The 20,546-nt window shown below is 41.0% G+C and overlaps 1 protein-coding gene across 5 annotated transcripts in view; it reads right to left on the reverse strand.

The window, feature by feature from the left end:
* Window positions 1-1,676: 1,676 nt before the first annotated feature.
* Window positions 1,677-20,546, reverse strand: part of sema6bb (sema domain, transmembrane domain (TM), and cytoplasmic domain, (semaphorin) 6Bb) — a 547,826-nt gene continuing 528,956 nt past the window's right edge. For 4 of the 5 annotated variants that reach the window (XM_043720976.1, XM_043720975.1, XM_043720979.1 and 1 more), the window contains 2 exons: window positions 17,555-17,650; window positions 1,677-5,692 (listed from right to left, as the gene is read on the reverse strand). In XM_043720976.1, the coding sequence (XP_043576911.1) occupies window positions 4,683-5,692; window positions 17,555-17,650 (1,106 nt within the window). In that variant the 3' untranslated portion in view covers window positions 1,677-4,682. The remainder of the gene's footprint in view (window positions 5,693-17,554; window positions 17,651-20,546) is intronic. The other variant, XM_043720977.1, reaches the window with a different exon arrangement.

Here is a 20,546-nt window from a genome sequence, read left to right on the forward strand (position 1 = left end):
TGATGGCGCAAAGATAGGTAGAAAACTAAGTTGTGGAGTGGACGTAAGGGAGACATAAAAGGATAGAGATAGGTTAGGTGATGTGCAAACATCTGGCAAATGGGCTATAACGCCAGAAAATGTGAAGTTATCCACTTTGGCAGCATAGATTAAAAAAAACATGTTATGTAAGTGGTGAGGGATTGAGGAGCTCTGAGATGTGATGGGATCTGGATAACCTAGTGCATGAATCATACAATGCTAGTATTCAGATTTAGCAAGCAATGAAGAAAGCTATCCAACATTATAATTTATTGCAAGGGGAATTTAATACAAAAGTACAGAGATTACGCTTCAGGGCACTGGTGAGACCACATCTGGTGTACCGAATACTGTATTAGACTCTGTATTTAAGGAGAGATATAAATGTGTTGGAAGCAGCTCAAAAAATGTTTATTAGATTCATGTCTGGAACGGGCAGGTTGCTTTATGAGAAAAGGTGAGATTGGGCTTGGATTTGTTAGAGTTTAGTTGATCTGATCGCAACATATAAGATACATACATACATCAGAATCATATGAACATGTAAGGTCTTGACAGGATGGATGTGGAAAGGATGTTTCCTTTTGTGGGAAAATATAGAACAAGGAGTCACTGTTTAAAAATACAGGCTTACCCATTTAAAATTGAAATGAGAATTTTTTTTTTGTCCCAGAGAGCTGTGAACTCTTCCTCAAAAGGTGATGGAAATAGAATCTTTGAATAATTTTAAAGCAAATGTAGATAGATTCTTCGTAAACACTGCAGGTGTTTGGGTATCAGAGGTATGTAGGGATGTGGAGCTGAGATCAGCCATGATCAAATTAAATGGCAGACCAGACTAAAGGGGCCGAATGGTCTACTCCTGCACCTCTGTTACATTTGTAAAGTTTAGACTACAAAGAGGAAAGCTGTTCAAAATACTTCACTGTTTAATTTTTAAAAATGCATAAAATAAATATAGGGCTGGAGTTAAAAAAAAAAGTTGACTTTCGAAGTGCAAGCCATTCTCCAATGCACAAGGCCCTCTGGGTTAGCATTAGCAGAACGGCTACAGGCCAGAAAACTGAGTCTGTATCTGTGTTGTAAATTCTCTGTAATGTAAAATCAATAAGACACAACTGTGCTGAGATTAAAAGAAAATCAAAATCAGCTTTATAATTTTGTAGTTTCTGATTAGATGATGAACAAAAATGAATTTCCTTGGAGTTTCTGTTTGCAGTGGGAGAGAAATGAGATTTGTGATTTTTTTTCCTTTGAGTAAAATCCTGATTAGATTTAATCATTACATATGGAACTTATTTGATATCTGATAATGGAATAATCAAAGTTGTAGTATAATAAATGTGCTTTCTAGAACTTTGTACAATCCATTTCTGTTACTGTTTAATATCTCTGGTAATCACTCAGGTCAATATCTTTCACACTTTAGTAGCTAGGTATTATTCTCATTTTTAAAATTTACTCACAGAATCAGAGCATTGCTGGCTGGCCGTTTATTGCCTATCCCAGATTTTAATTACACAGGGGGCAGTTAAGAGTCAATCAACGTGGTCTGGAGTCACATGTAGGTCAGACCACGTTGAGGATGGCAGTTTCCTTCCGTAAAGGACATTTGGGAACCAGATGGATTTTCCCAAGAATTGGCAATGATTTCATGGTCATCATCAGACTCTTGATTCCAGATTTTTGTTGAATTTAAGTTCTACCATCTGCCATGGTGGGATTGGAATTCAGGCCTCCAGATTATTACCTGGGCCTCAGGATTAACAATCCAGCAATAATACCACTAAACCATTGCCTCCCCGAATTAGATTCCAGTGGAAATGTATTAAAATTTGTATATTCTGTAAGATGGTAGGTTTTATCCAAATTGGATTAACATTGTAGATTCAATGAAATCGTACTTAATAGTCATGTGACAGGGCATGAAAAAGCTGAATATTTATTCTGATGATTTGTTTTGCAAAGAGCTGACATATGATTACCAGCTTGGGGTACAGAACCTGGCTCAATTGATGGGCCAACCGTGTACAATACAGCTGGTTTTAGGGAGGAGAGATAGAAACTGGTTCCTGTTTCTATTCACCAGTCATTGACCAATGCTAAGAGTAGTCTGTTTCTGGATTCTTGATGTAGAACAATAATGTGGTCATCTATGGTGCTTCCACACCCTTGAATGGTCAACTTGTTTGTAACTATTTGTCAACCCAACAGCACCACTGGCATTACAACGTTAAACATGACTGCTGCCATCTGCAGATGTGAGGAAAGAGAAGGAAAATGGAAGAAATTTCTCGAAATGAATCCTTGGGGAAAGTTCGAAGGATGATGGTAACCCATCTAAATCTAACCTCTATACGCCTGAAATGATAATTTGATGGGTTGTTCATTAGCCTTCCCCTTTATTGTCGGCAAAGGACCATTCTGATAAAAGGGACAAATTGAAAAGCACTAGAAAACCGTTACCCAGGTGGTACAATTTTAAATGGTGTGCAGGAGCAGACAGATCTCAGGGTGCGAACGTGTACAAATCCTTACAGGTTGCAGAACAGGTTGAGAGGGCAGTTTCAAAAAAGCAAGCAGCTAAATACCTCTTGCTTTAGAAATAGTATTATTGACCGAGACTTTTACACTCCTGACCCAGTGGAAGGAGATGGGTAGGAAAGGTGATGGGAACTCAAAGGATGGGACTCCCTGTGTGTCTGATGTCTCCAGCCGGTTCGTCGTACATAACCAAGTTTGATCAATATGTTTTGCTTCCAGTCAGATGGAAAACATTGGTCAAAAACTCAGGTTAAGAGGGTCGAAACAGGAGTGAGGGGACAAGGCCATCTTCAAGGGGTGGTGGGGGAGATCTTGGAGTGAAAGCACCTCGGGTAATGGGGTAGACATTTCAAAGTATATGGGGGCGTAGGTCATTGGTGGGGTGCAGGTGATCAGAGGCTTGGAAAAGAGGATGAATCACTAAACCCTGTAGTGATAGTGGCATGTATAAAAGAATTCTTCATTTATTGACATTTATATAGCGCATAGTGGGCAAATGGGCATGGACCTGCTTTAGCTTGGTATGGGGGCTGATAGGGGCATATATTGGGTGCGTGTGTGCCTACCTTAGCATTTGCAGCATGACAGCCATGTGGAATGGGTGGATGTATTACTTGACATGGGGCATGTGGACATGGTTGGTGAAAGGACATTAGATGGCATAGACCGGGCATTGGAAGTTTATGGGTAGTGAGGTATGTATGAAGTGCAAGGGATAAAAGAGCATTTTCCATTATAAATGGGACCATGCCTCCGAGCACCAAGGCTTTTAAACAGTCAGCTTCAACAGCTGCCAAGCCCTTTGGCTGGCTCCAAACCTTATCCTGGATTGGCTGGTTCAACTGCAACCTGCACCTCTGCAATGAAAATCCCTTCTTTCCCACCAATATCTCTGGAGACAGGCCATCCGAGACAGGAATGTGCCTGGCATCCACTATCCAACTCAAGATGAAAATCTGGGCCTTTATCCCTCACGCCTGACTCAAACTCCTTTTTTAAGTTCCTCCCTTGGAATATCAAAGCAAGGGAATTCTTCTAAACATGAACAAGACACTGGTTAAGTCCCATTTGGATTATTGTGCGAATTCTAGGCTCAATATTTTGGCAAGGTTGACATAGTTTGCGAGAGGGTGTAGAGGAGATTTACTGGAATGGTACTTGCTGTACAGGACATCAATGATTTGGGAAGGCTTGAGAAATTGGAATTTTTCTCACAAAGTTGAGTGGTTTAAGGGGAGATAATTCAAAATGCAAAATACGTTGACAGGATAAATGAGGAGAAACTATTTCCAGTAGGTTTGTGACAAAAGGACACAGATTTAAGGTAACTGGTAAAGGATTTGGTTTTACGCAGTTTAGAATGCTCTGCCTCTCAGGGTAGTAGGAAGCAGATTCAACAGTAAATTTCAACAGGGAATTGAATATATATTGTAAGGGCAACAATTTGTTGGAGCATGGGGAAGGGAAGTGGAACTAATTGTAAAGCATTTTTCAAAGAGCTGCAGGAGGTATGATGATCTGAACAGCCTCCTACATCTTCGGGCGTTGGGATTCATGAATGCTTGAAAAATATGTGTTGCAATAAATCCAATCTGCATAAACCTGAAAATAAGTCCAAGATAGCTTGTCCAAATCATAGATCATGCTAAATTAATTTCACCAATGGTAAACTATGGCAGTAAATTAACTTTATAAACTCATAATACAGATCTAATGATTTTTTGAACAGCACATTCAGTGTCTTCAGCTGTTGAATTTGTTTTACTATGTCATCTGCAATAAAAATCTTACTGCTAAAAATTGTAAGAAAAATTGCTAATTAAAACGCTTGGATAATTTTCCCTTCATTACCATGGCTCCTGAAAAGTTAACAGTAGAGAGAAATCCAGAAAAAATTCCTCAACACCTTTTCTTCTCTAAACTACTCCTTCCTTCTGAAACTCATGTATTTTTTTTTGCAAAGGAAATGCATCCTTATTTTGAGAACAGGTCTTTGTTATCTTAAGGAGTGCTGTTGTCTTCACACTCCATTTCCTCCAGTATTTAACTTTTGTTTTTAAATATTTATCCCACGTTTTCACAAAGGTTATTGAATAGATACGAAAGCACAAGGTGTCTCATTTTGCTAAGGATGTCCTTTCGACACTTGACTTTTTTGGTGGTTTAAAGCCTGCACGGTCAGGCTGCCCAGTGACAGGTGGGACTGGTTGGTGGAGGTGTACATGGTGTACAGGCACTGGGTCCTTTCTCTGCAGGGATGACGAACTTTCCCCTCTGCTAAAAGTCTGATTCCTTATGTGTTGTGAAGGTACAGGTGCACTTGCTTTCTCGTAATTCCACTGTGTGGAACATGTTGGGTCATCCCCAATGTAGTCCTGAGGCATTATGGGTGTTGATGCACCCCTTCTCCTTTTGGGACTGCTATGAGGAGACACTGAATATTCCACAAAAGCATGGCTACCTCCATTGCCACCTAAAGATGACCGATAGTGAGAACCTGGATTCTCAAGTTGTTCTCTCATACTGTGTGAAAGATAATTGTCCACGACGTCTTTATTATCACTTGTCAGTTCCTGATCCCGCTGGAAAGAATGGCGGGAAGTTGGAATGACCCGCACATTGCTAAGGTGATGGGACATTGCTTGATGCGAGGAATCAACCAGGATCATCTGTGATCCTGCACATGGTTGATCTCTTAGACTTGCATTTATCAGGTTTTGCTCCCATTCACAGCTTCTCATGCCTGTACTGCGTTTCTGTTGCAATGGTGTTTGTTCAGGTGTTGGTAATACTGTCGAATCAAGGTGATGCTGGCTGGTTTTGATCAAGCTCTTTGACCAGCCATTCTGCATCAGTGGAGCGAGTAAGGTTTCTGGCTGTCCCCTGGACCGTCGCTCCACCATGCCGCCTAGCTTGGTGACACTGACTACAGACTCGCTGTGTGAAAGGATGGTTTCCTTGTCTTTTCTCCGGGCTGTATCCTTTTTGTCCCGATGGCCAATGAACCAGCAGACACTGAATCCGGAGATGACTGCTCCAATCACAAAGGCAGCAATGGCTGATATCACAAGGAGGTTGACAGAAACCAGGCCATTGGGCTCTTCAACAAAGCTTTCATGTATCAGGCCTGTAATAGGAACAAGGTGATACAAATTGAGTAGCAGTAAACAAACCACTTAATGATCAGGAAAAAAAGTCAGACTATTCTAATCATATTTGTCCTTCATTTACTTTCATTTCTATTCTCCTTCATTTCACTGACATACATCACAGATTTAATTAGCTCCTTTTCCCAATGCTTTAGGACCAATATGCTCAGACTCCCACTGTCGCAAATACATTTCCTCCTATTACACTGTGTCTGTCCATTTCAGTTGCAATAGACCACTCTAAGTGCTTGCATTGTGTGTCAATCTTTTGAAAACATCACACCAACTCTTACCTCAACTGTCTTTCCTGGGACCGCAAAACTGTGGAACTTACACCTCCCCCAGGCTTTTCCAACCTCTTTAGTCAATAAAATTTTGAAATTTAATATTCTGACTTGTAACTCTTGAGTGAAGAGGCACTGTGGAGAGGTGGGATGGCAGTGGGCACACTGCCCACTGGATTTTATGTGCCTTTTCAGACTTCTGATCCACTGGAGGGCACGGTAAATCCAACTTATCACAGCTTCAAACTGTATCTGATTAACCAGATGCTTTAATGTCCAGGGTCAAGCTAATCTCCCGTTGCAATCAGCCATGGAAAACATCCAAACCTGATTGCAGACAAAGCTGTAGAAAACTTGACCTTATTTTAAAAAAAGTTATGTTTATGTAGCATGTCTAACATAGTAAAATGTAAATAGGCATTTGTAGTATTGAATTTGAAGAATACACTACTTACTGAAGAAGTGTATACTTCTTAGGTCTAGCATTCATCAGGACAATTTGCAATATACAATTCAAGGGGTAAACCAATTCTTACACAATATGCGGGGAGAATGCTGGTCAGTTGGCTAGTGTACTCTGATTGGTAGAGGCACTGCCATGGAGAGTACACCGGGCAAATGCTGTTTATACAATCCACCAGTCTTTGGGACACATCGTCTGCATACCTGGCATCACACTGGTATTGAAATTCATATACCACACTACTCATTATTGTCATGATTTGGAGATGCCGATGTTGGACTGGGGTATACAAAGTTAAAAATCACACAACACCAGGTTATAGTCCAACAGATTTAACTGGAAGCACACTAGCTTTCGGAGCGACGCTCCTTCAAGCTAGTGTGCTTCCAATTAAACCTGTTGGACGATAACCTGGTGTTGTGTGATTTTTAACTTTACTCATTATTATGATTGGCGGCATGTCATTTTGACTTGAGAGCAGCATCCTATTAGTGGCAAGCACTACTTGCGTTGCTACAAAACGGTAGCAGCGTGAAACAACTAACTTCACCTTTTCATCAAGCCTTTGAGGCATCTCACCCTTCCAGGGTAATCTGCAGGCATGTAGGGGCATATGTTCCAAACACAGGAAAATTGTATCAAACACTATATATCAGAGCAAGCAAAACTAACTACACAACACCAAAATTGGATATGATTCTATGAGTAGGCATCATTTGCTGGATAATCCTGAGAGTGTGAAGTATTACACTGACAACTAATTTAGAATTGTTAGTCAGACTCTCAGTGTGGCATACTTGCACTAAAGGAAGCTACATACATCAGGCCCTGTTCTTTCCAGCCAGAAAGGATATATACATGCATTGTGCCTGTTTCAACTCAATGAAATAATGACATCTATTCTCTGGTTCATTTCTCAGACCAATGCCCTGACCTTTCAACATGGTTGCTTTAAAAAGTAAATAAAACTTAGCAATTAGATTAGATTAGATTACTTATAGTGTGGAAACAGGCCCTTCGGCCCAACAAGTCTACACAGCCCCGCCGAAGCGAACCCACCCATACCCCTACATTTACCCCTTACCTAACACTATGGGCAATTTAGCATGGCCAATTCACCTGATATGCACATCTTTGGACTGTGGGAGGAAACCGGAGCACCAGGAGGAAACCCACGCAGACACAGGGAGAACGTGCAAACTCCACACAGGCAGTTGCCTGTGGGAATTGAACCCGGGTCTGTGGCGCTGTGAGGCAGCAGTGCTAACCACTGTGCCACCGTGCCGCCCAATTGTTTGTCATCATTAACTGGTGCAGCCTCCATGGCCATGTTTCTACCAATCCGAGTTATTTTTCCAACCAATCAGTCTCCCTTCCTACAGTAAAGAAGTTGGTATTCCTTGGCATTCTTGTGAAAGGTCCTGATGAGTGCAAGACAAAAAACTTTGACAAAATTCATCTCGTTTCTCCAATATTCATTCAGCTAAATGTCCCAAAGTGCAAAATAGGAACAAAATTTGGCAGCAGTTTATAGCCCTCAAGATATTAGATGTAAAGGAAAGCAGAAGCTCAGAGGACTGTGGGGCTGCAGGAGATTACAAGAGATAGGGAGGGCTGTAACCATGAAAATGTTTGAAAACAAGGATGAGAACTATAAGATTGAGAAGTTGCTTAACTGGCAACCAATATAAGCCCATGAGCACAGAGTTGATGCGAGAATGGGGCGAGGTGTGAGTTGGGATGTGGGCAGCAGGGAATTTGATCTCCTCCAGTTTGGAGATGATAGAACATGGCAAAGTGTCCTTTGGAATAGACAAAGCTCGGGGAGACAATGAATGGGCCATTGTTTCAGCAAAAGCTGAGATGATCAGGCAAGCGCAGAATCAGTAGGGGGTCAGGCATTGAAAATATGCAGGCTTTGTGATCGTATGGCTATATGGTGCGAAGCTCACCTTGTGATCAAATAAGATACCAAGGTTCTTAACAGTCTGATTTAGGAAGAAATTGATGGTTATGAAATTGAGTCTGTGGCTTTGACAATGGCTTTAAATCTTTTCAATGTTTATTTGGGGGACATTTGTAGTCATTTAGGACTGGATGCTTGAGAAGCAGCTTGGCAATCTACACAGTGGAGGAGTCAAGAGAAGTGTGGGGAGGTGTAATTAAGTGTCACTGGTTTACTAGGCAATCCTGTCCTTTCAAATATGCCACCGATGGGCAGGATGCATGTGAGAAATAGAGAAGGGCCAAAGCTCTATCTTTGGGATACACTTATAGCAATAGTGTGGGAGCAAGACCAAAACCCTTGCAATTGATTCTTTGGCTGCAATTAGATAGATAAGATTTCATCTAACTGAAGTCAGCCCTATCTATCTCGATACAGATGAAGAGGAATTGGAGGAAGTTAGTATGATCAACATAACACAGTTTGCAGACAGGTTGTGAAGTATAAAGTGGGATAGTTTTATAGCTGAAAATGTGTTGCTGGAAAAGCGCAGCAGGTCAGGCAGCATCCAGGGAACAGGAGAATCGACGTTTCGGGCATAAGCCCTTCTTCAGGATAGTTTTATAAGTTACTGTTGCCTACATGTTGAAATCCATTGGTTTCCTCCAGCATTCTTTTAGATTTCTCTGTAATTCTTACATAAACTTAATTAATGATTTATTGTTTCATTCGCTGAGGTGACAATTACTTGACAGGCTACCTCCATTAAACTTCTTTGACCCTGCCATAAATTAGTCAGGCATGTAGATTGTGATTTTTGTTATTGAAATTTTTAGAGCTATATTGATCTCACTTTTTAAGCTAACACTTACTTAAGCCTAACTTTCATTAACAGAAGTTTAATTAGCTTTTTCCTCTTGGGTATAGTTCATTTCTTTTAATTACTTTACATCAAATAAAGTTGCAGTTACATGAATCATTGAGCAACGGATTCAGTTTATTTCCCTTTCAATCATTTCCTCTCCTGAATGCATTGACTCATACTGGTGTAAGACCATTGGAACAGTGCTAAGGTGTTCAATCCCTTTAATCTGTCCCTTAATTCAATTAGAATTTGGCTCTTTTGTATTGTAACACCATCAACCTGCTTTCATCCAAGGTGATTGAGAGTTGTTAGGAATTCTAGCCCTCATCCTGACAACCCCTCGACCCAAAGTCCCTCATAGTCTGAATGTCAACTTATGCCATACCCATCTGCCATGGCTCCTCATTACCTTCATAGTGTCCTCATAGTCACTCACCCAGTTTCACCATGTGGAGAAAGAAAACAAAGTTTCTATCGAATGTAGCTGTCACTTTTACTCACTTAATAGTGAAAAAGACATTCATAGAATTCTTTTTTACATCTCAAGTTGTCAATCTTTTATAAGAGTACACAAACTTCTATTGAGAATCATATCACTTCCTCTTTAAGCTGTCAATAAAACTGTGAACCTTGAACCTGCTGCTGAGACAATCATAGCACTTGAAACTCAGCCATGAATTCATAAGGATGTAAAACAAGCTCCTGAGGAAATGACAACAAATAATTCTATTAAAAATACATGAAAAGTTGTTAGTTTTTCTTATAATCTACACCTGTCAATCAAAGCAATCCCGAGATGAGGTTTTCACCTTCAGTTGTAGCCTTTTGTTTTGAAGTTTAAATAGTAGAGTATTTAAACAAAACTTCAGATGATGATTTTAATACTGATCTTATCTGTCCTTCAACAGTATTAATATGTGTTGAATTAATTTTTGACTTCCACACTGCAGACTAAGGCAATTGTAACAGCTGAAATGGCATCTATTTGAAGTCAGCTGTAAGTTCAAATGGTTCTGTTGAATTCAGGATTCCCTCTTGTCTGAAACATGCCCTGATCCCATTTCCATACCAGCAAAAGTTGCATCTGTCAGAAATGAGGGCAGTATTTCCACATCTGGGTCATCCACGGCCCCATTCTTGAAGGTCCACTGAATTTTCACAACTCCACAAATATCTGGATGAAGTTCTGATGCAAGGCCATCAATCTGAAGCATTAATTTTGCTTCACTCTGCATAGTGACTACCTAGTATGCAGAATATTTCCTGTTCCATTTCTGGTAGTTCAATATAACTGCTTTGAAATGATGAATGAAAATTGCAAAGAGATTTTTTTTTGAGAAAAGATATTTCCATACATCAAAAGTGAGGATTAAAGCCAAATCCAAAATTTATCAACAGTGAATGCAAGGGATAATACAAAAATGCTCCTTTTAGGTATGATTTAAAATATTATCTTTATACATATGAAACTTCTAAATTAATTGTTTTTTTGAATTGTACACTGCAGAAATCTAGAAAAGTACATAAATATTCATCACAGTTCTCCTTAGATGTACTTTTCTGCGTTGGTATAAGATAGTATTACACAGATTTGTCATGCCTCACTTACTTTGGAAGGTGTCTGACAGTTTAAAAATGGTTTGCCTCTATGCAACAGTCAATTCCAATGATAAAAATAAGTTATTTTATTCACATTGGATGCATTAAGAAATATACTATCAATATATTTTCAGTACTTTAATATGAACTTAGCTAAAATATTAGAATTTACATAGATGAAATATATATTTTTCCAAGTAAAGAATGGCGTTGCTCGTGAATGGAACATTTCCCCATTTCAGACAATGAAGGCCTGAACTTTGAAGGGTCACTCCTGTTGATCCAAGTGCAACATAAAACCACACCTAACTAATTCCAATGTCAGAGATCCCAAAACCATCTGGGTAGCTGCGCAACAGCATCCACTTTTATGGGTTCATCAGTTGTCCACATATAGAGTAATAGGGAAACAGACCCTACAGTCCAACCAGTCCATGTTGACCATAATCCCAAACTAAACTAAATCCCACCTGCCTGCACTTGGCCCATATCCCTCCAAACATTTCTTATCCATGTAATTATCCAAATGTCTTTTAAATTTTGTAATTCCACTTGCATCCTTAACTTTGTCTAGAAGTTCATTCCACACATGAACCACTCTGTGTAAAAAAATTGCCCCTCATGTCTTTTTAAAATCTTTCTTCTCTCACCTTAAACGTATGTCCCCTGGTCTTGAAATCCCCCATCCTAGGGAAAGGATACCTGCAAATCTTTATAACATCACCTCTCAACCTCCCATACACAAAACCAGGCTGTCTATTGCTCCAGTGAAATAAATCCCAGCGTATCCAGCCTCTCTCCATAACTCAAACCCTCTATTTCTGGTAACATCCTGGTAAATCTCTTCTGAACCCTCTGACCATCTCCAGTTTAATAATATCCTTCCTATAACAGAACTGAACACAGTAATCCAGAAGAGGTCTCACCCAACATCATGTACAACCTCATCCTGTATAATATCCCAACTTCTATACTCAAAGGTCTGAGCAATGAAAACAAGCATGCTAAATGCCTTCTTAACCGCTCCATCTATATGTGATGCAAACTTCAAAGAATTATGTACCTGAACCCTTGGATTTCTCTGTTCTAGAACACTGCCCAAGGCCATACTTTTAATTGTATAACACTTGTCTTTGTTTTACCAAAATGTAAAACAATACTTTCTGTGATTATTCACCAAAGAGAAGGAATTGGTGGAAGATGATCTCGGGTAAGGGAGTGTTGAATTTCGAAGCCAAGTTGTTGTTAAAAAGGAAGAGGTGTCATGCATCTTAAAGTATCAAGGTAGCTAAGTCCCCAGGACCTGATGGGATCTAACCCAGAATATTGAGGGAGGCAAGAGAACAAATTGCTGGAGCATCTTTGTATCTTCTTCATCCACAGGTGAAGTTGCAGAGGACTGGAGAATAGCCCATGGTGTCCAATTGTTTAACAAGGGTAACAGGGATAATCCAGGAAATTCCAGACCTGTGAGCCTCACGTCAGTGGTAGGGAAATTATTGGAAAAGATTCTCAGGGACAAGAATCTATACACATTTAGGAGCAAATGGAGTTATTAGCAATAGATAGCCTGGTTTTGTGTATGGGAGATTGTGCCTCAATAACATGATAGAGTTTTTTCAGGAGCTGGCAAAAATTATTAATGAGGGAAAAGCAGTTGATGGTATCCACATGGACTTCAGTAAAGCCTTGAACAAGATCTCTCATGGCAGATTGGTACAAAGGGTGAAGTCACATGGTATTGATGTGAGCTGGCAAGATGGATACAGAACTGGCTTAATCATAGGCGACAGAGGCTAACGGTGGAAGGATACCTTTTGGAATGGAGGGCTATGACTAGTGGTGTTCCAGAGGGATCAGTGCTAGGACCTCTGTTGTTTGTGGTGTACATAAATTATTTGGAGGAAAATGTGGCTGGTCTAATTAGTAAGTTTGTCGACAATACAAAAATTGGTGGAGTTGCAGGTGGTGAGTAGGATTGTCTGAGACTAAAATAGGAAAGAGACCAGTTGGAGGCATGGGTAGAAAAATGGCAGATGGCGTTTAATCAAGACAAATGTGAGGTGATGCATTTTGGAAGGTAAAATACAGCTGGAAATTGCACAGTGAATGGAAGAACCCTTAGGAGTATTGATGTGGGAGTGCAGGTCTACAGATCATGAAGTTAGCAGTGCAGGTAGATCAGGTAGTAAAAAAGGCCTATGGCATGCTTGCCTCCATTGGAAGGGACACTGAGCATAAGGATAGACAAATTTATGCTGCAGCTTTAAAGAGCTTTAGTTAGGCCACCCTTGGATATTGCATACAGTTCTGGTCATCACACTACCAGAAGGATGTGGATGCTTTGGAGAGGGTATAGAGAAGTTTTACCAGGATGTTGCTTGGTAGGGGGGATTTTAGCTATGAAGAAAAGTTGGACAGACTGGGTTTGTTTTCACTGGAACGCAGATGGTTGAGGAAGTTTATAAGATTGAAGTTTATAAGATTGTGAATGGCATGGATAAAATGGAAATTTAGAGGCTTTTTCCTGGGGTGGAGGGGTCAGTTACTATGGGACACAGGTTCAAGTTGTGGGATAGGCAAGATGTTTAAGAGTGATGTGTGAGGCAAGTTTTTCACACAAAGGGTGGTTAGTGCCTGGAACATGCTGCCAGAGGAAGTGGTGGAAGCAGACACAATAGCAGCATTCAAAAAACACCTGGACCAAGTTATGAATAGGAAGGGAATAGAGGGATAAGGATCCTATAAGTGAGGACAGTTTTAGTACGGAAGGGCAAAATGTGTTGGTGCAAAGAATAAAGAAAAAGAAAATTACAGCACAGGAACAGGCCATTTGGCCTTTCAAGCCTGCATCAAACCAGATCCTCTATCTACATCTATTGCCTATTTTCTAAGGATCGCTATCCCCCTGCTCTCTGCCCATTCATATATCTGTCTAGATACATTTTAAATGCTGCCATCATGCTTGCCTCTACCAACTGCCCTGGCAATGCATTCCAAGCACCCATCACCCTCTGCAAAAAGAACTTTCCACGCATATCTCCCTTAAACTTTTCCTCTCGCACCTTGAACTCATGACTAGGCTTGGAGGGCTGAAGGGCTTGCTCCTGTGCTGTATTGTTCTTTGTTCTTTTTTCTTATCTTCTTGTTTATTTTTTCATAAAAGTGAATCAAGTTTGTAAGACACAATTTCCCTGCAACGAAACCATTCCTTGCCTCTCCAGATGCATATAAAGTCTGTCTTTTAGAATCACTTTCAACAATTTAACCACCACCGATGTCAAACTCACAGGTCGATAGTTCCCAGGGCTCTCCTTACATCTTTACTTAAACAAAGGCAAAACATTAGCCACTCTCCAGTCATTCAGCACCTCATCCATATTTGTAGATGATACAAATATTTCTGCAAGAGGCCCTGCAATTTCTTCTCTAACTTGCCACATAGTCCGGGGGTACACTATATCAGGTCCTGGAAATGTATCCATCTTTACATTTTCTAAGAACTCCAGTACTACTTTTTTTGTAATGTGAACTGTTTTCAAAACATCAATATTTATTTCCCCAAGTTCTCTGGCCTCCATTTCTTCCTCCACAGTAAAAACTGATGTGAAATATTAATTTAATATCTTTGTCATCCTCTGAGGTTCAACACAAAGACGAGTCTTTGATCTTCAAGTGGTTGTACTCTCGCTCTAGATACTTGCTTGCTCTTAATGCACTTGTAGAATCTCTTTGCATTATCTTTAACCTTATATCCTCTTATATCCTCATATCCTCTCTTTGTTTTCCCAATCTCCCACTTAAGAATGCCCCTACACTCTTTATGCTGTTCAAGAAATTCATTTGAACCCTATTGTTTATATCTAGTATATGATGCTTTTTTATTCTTGATTAGAACCTCAATATCTTTATTCATCCATTGTTCCCTAATCCTACCAGCCTTACCTTTCACTCGAACATGACTCTCGTTATCCCACTGGTGAAAGCCTCCGTCTTATCAGATGTCCCTTTACTTGTGAACAGTATACTACAATCAATGTTTAAAAGTTCTTGTCTCATACCAATAAAATTTGCCTTACTCCAATTAAAAACTTTAATTTTTATGGAAGCCTTAACCTTTCCCATAACTATTTGAAAACAAATAGAATTATGATTACCAGACCCAAAGTGTTCCCCTAGTCTTATTACCCAAGAGAAGATTAGGTTTTGCTCCTTCTCTAGAAGGAACATTGATAAAGAACATTTTCTTGAACATATTTAACAAATTTTTCACCATGCAAGCCTTTAACACCCATAGTAGTCCCAGTCAATGTTTGGAAAATTAGAATCACCTACTATTACAACCTTATTATTCTTACATACATCTGAGATATCTCTACATATTTGCTCCTCAATTTCCCTCTGACTATTGGGGTGATGGGTCTATAGTATAATCCCATCAAGACGATCATTCCCTTTTTTATTCTAGTTTTGACCCATGTATTTTTGCTAGACGATTTTTCGGAAGTATCTTCTCTAGTTACAGCAGTAATGTTTTCTATAATCAAAAACACCACTCCCCTCCTCTTTTCCCTCTTTTTCTATCCGTCCTATAGTATCTGAAACCCAAAACATTGAGCTGCTTGTCCTGTCAATCATTCCTGACGAAGAGCTTATGCTCAAAATGTCGTCTCGCCTGCTCCTCGGATGCTGCCTGACCGGCTGTGCTTTTCCAGCACCACACTTTTTGACTCTGATCTCCAGCATCTGCAGTAATCACTTTCTCCTGTCAATCCCTCAGTCTGGTTACTCTAATAGCTTTGATGCCCCAATCTCATGTTCCCACCATGCCCTGAGTTTATCAGCCTAGTCTGTAAGATTAGTAAAATATTAAGGTTGAAATAAATGCAGCTTAATTCTTCAGAGTTACTTTGTTCTCTGACTTGCTCGTCTGTCTTTTCCAAGTAACAAAATCTTTTCGAATTCAAAACCATTCTCATCTATCTTTCTATTTACTCTGCTACTTAGGTTCCTTCCACTACCTCCCCCCCCATCCCCCACCACACCCACCCCTGCCAACAGTTTACAGTATCCCTTAATAGAATGTTTTAAATAAGTATTTTTGGATTAGATTACCTACAGTATGGAAACAGGCCCTTCAGTCTAACAAGTCCATACTGACCCTCCGAAGAGCAACTCACCCAGACCCCTACCCTATATTTACCCCTGACTAACGCACTTAACACTATGGGCAATTTAGTATGGTCAGTTCACCTGACCTGCACATCTTTGGACTGTGGGAGGAAACCGGAGCACCCGGAGGAAACCCACGCAGACAGGGGAGAATGTGCAAACTCCACACAGGCAGTTGCCCAAGATGGGAATCAAACCCGGGTCCCTGGCGCTGTGAGGCAACAGTGCTAACCACTGAGCCACCGTGCCACCCCTAAAAGAGTTGCAATTCAGATTAGATTCCATACGGTGTGGAAACAGGCCCTTCGGCCCAACAAGTCCACACCGACCCTCCGAAGAGTAACCCACTCAGACCCATTTCCCTCCAACTAATGCACCTAACACTATGGGCCAATTTAGTATGACCAATTCACCTGACCTGCACATCTTTGGATTGTGGGAGGAAACTGGAGCACCTGGAGGAAACCCACGCAGACACAGGGAGAATGTGCAAACTCCTTTTATCAAAAACATTTTCAAATCTTTTACAAAGCAACTATATATAAAAAATAACACCAAAATACCAAAAGATAGAGGTAGGAAAACAGTGTCATATCACATTAATATTAATAATAAACTACCTGCTATTCTACCAGAACAAACATATCTACTCAAACTAAACTATAATAAAATTAAATAAAAATTAAATTAAGTTGAATTCAAATGAGCTTAAATTAAATTATATCACATTACTTTATTCTGTTTCATTTACCACACCTCCACTAGAGCTCCTATCCTTGAAAGGACCAGTCGGTGTACTTGTATTTTTTTTCCCTCAGCTTCGTCTTTTTAGGGCCCCACAGGTGCCCAAACTGACTCCCATGGCTAGATCACGGCCCCAATTAATATTGCCAATAAGTCTGTGTCTATATAATTTAAAAAGGGCCACCATGTCTTACAAAACTGCTCTATTTTATGGTGCACCATATTTGCGAGGTAATCTTGGGGGTGATGCTCCATCACCAGCCTGCGCCACCCCGTAAAGACCTGGGTTTTTTTTCGACATCCAATTCATGAGAATGTTCTCCCTCGCGCAGTGAGTGAGAATGTTACACAGTCTCTTCCCGTGTTCCCCCAGAGGGGGCAAGTCTGGCAACCCCAGAAGAAGAAAGACCGGGTCCAGTTCCCAGGATTTCCTTCAGCTCCCTTACTATGGCACTCCAGTATCTCTGGATCTTACAACATGATCAAACGCAGTGTGTAAGAATGCCTATGCTAATTTTACATTTGGGACACCCTGCAGATGCTCCTCTCCTGAACTCAGCTAGCCTCTCTGGCGCCATAAGGGCCCTGTGTAAAATCTCCAATTGCATGGCCTGTGCTTTGTACATATTGAGATTTTCTTTACATTTTCCCATATATCTTCCCATGTTTCCAGTGAAATATCCTCTCCTAGTTGCCGATTCCAAGTCCTACAGAGTCTCTCCACATCTCCTAAGGCACGCCCTTTCGTAAATGATACAGAGTACTAACCGAAAGAGCGCCCGTGCACCGGAACACTCTTTTCTCCACGTCTGACTTGTAAGGCTGAGCCAGGAATGTGGTCCTCCTCTGTATATAATCCCTTATCTGAAAGTACCAGAAAAGGTCCCTATTAGACAATCCATATTTCTGACTTAGTTGGCTAAGATCTCCCCCTTGAATAAATTTCCCAAACAAGAGATACACTTAGTCTCCCATGCCTTAAAGCCGGCGTCCATTGACCCAGGTTTAAATCCTGGGCCTCCCGCCAATGGAAGTACCAGAAAAGGTCCCTATTAGAAAATCCATATTTCTGACTTAGTTGGCTAAGACCTCCCCCTTGAATAAATTTCCCAAACAAGAGATACACTTAGTCTCCCATGCCTTAAAGCCGGCGTCCATTGACCCAGGTTTAAATCCTGGGCCTCCCGCCAATGGGGTAAATGGTGAGGTCTTAAGCCAATTATCCTCGTCTTGCCTCATTATTTTTCAAGCTCTCACCGTTTTCAAAGTGATTGGGCTCTTACGCTGCTCAGTCACGGTTTTCATCTTATCCATGAATAGATTAACTAGGGGACACCTTGACTGTGAGGCTTCAATATCAAGCCAAATCGACCCTGAATCCCAGTCACCCACATATGCTAACAGGCCATTTATTTGATATCTCTTCAAGTCCGGAAGGTCCACCCCCTCACCCTGCGGGAGCTGCATTTAGTAAATTTAATTAGGGAGTGCCTGTGACAGCCCCTAATGAAGGACCCTAGCCAACCATTGGGCCTCTGTAATACTTGTCTGGGTAGCAACAACGGGAGCATTCGCATGGTGTACAACAGGCGAGGAAGAACATTCATTTTAATCAGGGCTATTCGGCCTAACCATGACAACAGTAACTCCTCCCACCGCTGAAAATCCTGTTTTATCCTCTCCAATAGTTGTGCATAGTTAGCTTTATACAGATGGTGGAAGCAAGGGGTAATAAAAAATTCCCAAATACAAAAAACTTTCTGATGACCATCTAAATAGGAACTGCATTCCATCCTTCAGATCAGGCACCTCCACTAATACCCCCACTGACGTGGCTTCCGATTTTGGGAAGTTGATCCTGTATTGGGAAAAACTGCCAAATAAATACATTTTTTGAATCAACTGGGGAATGGATTTCTCTGGATTGGCCAAGAACAAAAGGACATCATCAGTGTATAGGGTGATCTTATGCTCCCCATTCCCACTCTTGGTACCACTATTTCTGGGTCCCTCCTGATAGCTGCAGCTAACGGCTCAGTTACCAAGGTAAATATCAGCGGTGAATGAGGACATCCCTGTCGGCTGCCTCTCCCAATACTAAAGTTATCTGACTTAGTACCGTTTGGGATGACTGCTGCCTTAGGATCATTATACAGCACGGCCACTCACCTAGCAAAAGCTCCCCCGATCAAAGCATTCTAGGACCCCAAACAGGTACGGCCATTTTACCTGTCAAACGTCTTTTCCGCGTAGAGGGAGACCACCAAACCCGGGATCAATCTTTGCTGGCATACCTGCAGTATGTTAAGTACCCTTCTGATATGGTTGGAGGAGCTACGGCCCTTGATAAAACCCATCAGATCTTCTTTTCTAATATAGGACAATACCTTTTCCAACCTCAGGGTCATTACCTTTGACAGGATTTTAAAGTCTCCATTCAACAACAAAATTGATCTGTACAAAGCACGTTCTTCGGTGTCTTTCCCCTTCTTTAAAATGAAGGAGATATTAGCCTCCTGAAGAGAGGGTGGAAGACAATTCTGTGTATACACATCCTCAAAAGTGGCTCCACCAAAACATTTATGAATCCCTTATAAAACTCACTCGGGAATCCATCTGGCCCCGGTGCTTTGCCACCCTGGAGATGCTTTATTGCTTCCTGCACCTCTTGTATCGTCATAGGCACATTTAACAGTGTTTATACTGGGGAGGTCCAGGTTCTCAAAAAAGGACTGCATGCTCGCTGCACCATCTTCGCTGCCCTCTGACCGGTATAACTCTGCAAAGTATTCCCTAAATCTAACATTGACCTTATTAAACTCGTGGGTAGCTGTGCCAGCCTTCTCTCTAAAAGACACAAAGGATTGGGAAGCATTTTTCTTTCTAGCCAGATATCTACTTGGCTTATCTCCAAATTCAAACAATCTTTATATAGCAAAGGAGACCTTTTTTTGCCACCTGAGTGTGTACTGAGTCGAGAGTAGCCCAGAGAGCTGTGACCCGCTGCAACTTGACCAATGAAGCCTATTATAATATATTTCCTCAGCTACCTTCAGATGGGCCTCCAGCTCGTCCCTCTGCTTCCTTCTAGTGGTTGAATACAAAATGATCAGGTCTCATATATATGCCTTAGTGGCCTCCCAAAGTATTGCCAGATTACTGGCCGTACCCGAGTTGATTCCCAGAAGGCCCCGAACTCTCTTGTGATGTACTCAACAAATTTGCTATCCCTTAACAGGAATGGGTCCACATGCCAGTGCCGCACATCTATTCCACCAGCCTTGATTTTAACATCTAAATACATTGGCACAGAGTCCGAGATAGTTATATTCCTAATTTTGCAAGCCAATGTTCTGTCCAAACAGACCAACAGCATAAGGAACATGTCAGTTCATGTTTGGCACTTGTATGGGTTGGAATAAAAAGTAAAGTCTCTTCCATTAGGATGGAGATGCTTCCACACACCCATTAATCCCAGTTCCTCATCCATGTCCACCAACTGTCCAGATTGTGCGGGCGACCTTGTCAGGCCTCTTGGCATTCTGTCTACCCCAGGATCCATTAGGCGGATAAAACCCCCTCCTATGATTGTGCGGTGCACCCCAAGATTCACTAAATTAGCAACTGCATCAATTAGAAATTTAAGAGGGTGCGCCGGGGACAATAACATTCAGGACGCCATACTCTTCTCCAGGTATTAGAGCTTTAAGCATGATGAACCGTCCATGTTCATCCTTAATTTGCTCAGTTACCTGGAATG

This window comes from Chiloscyllium plagiosum, chromosome 31, assembly GCF_004010195.1.
Source record: "Chiloscyllium plagiosum isolate BGI_BamShark_2017 chromosome 31, ASM401019v2, whole genome shotgun sequence".
Taxonomy (NCBI): Eukaryota; Metazoa; Chordata; class Chondrichthyes; order Orectolobiformes; family Hemiscylliidae; genus Chiloscyllium; species Chiloscyllium plagiosum.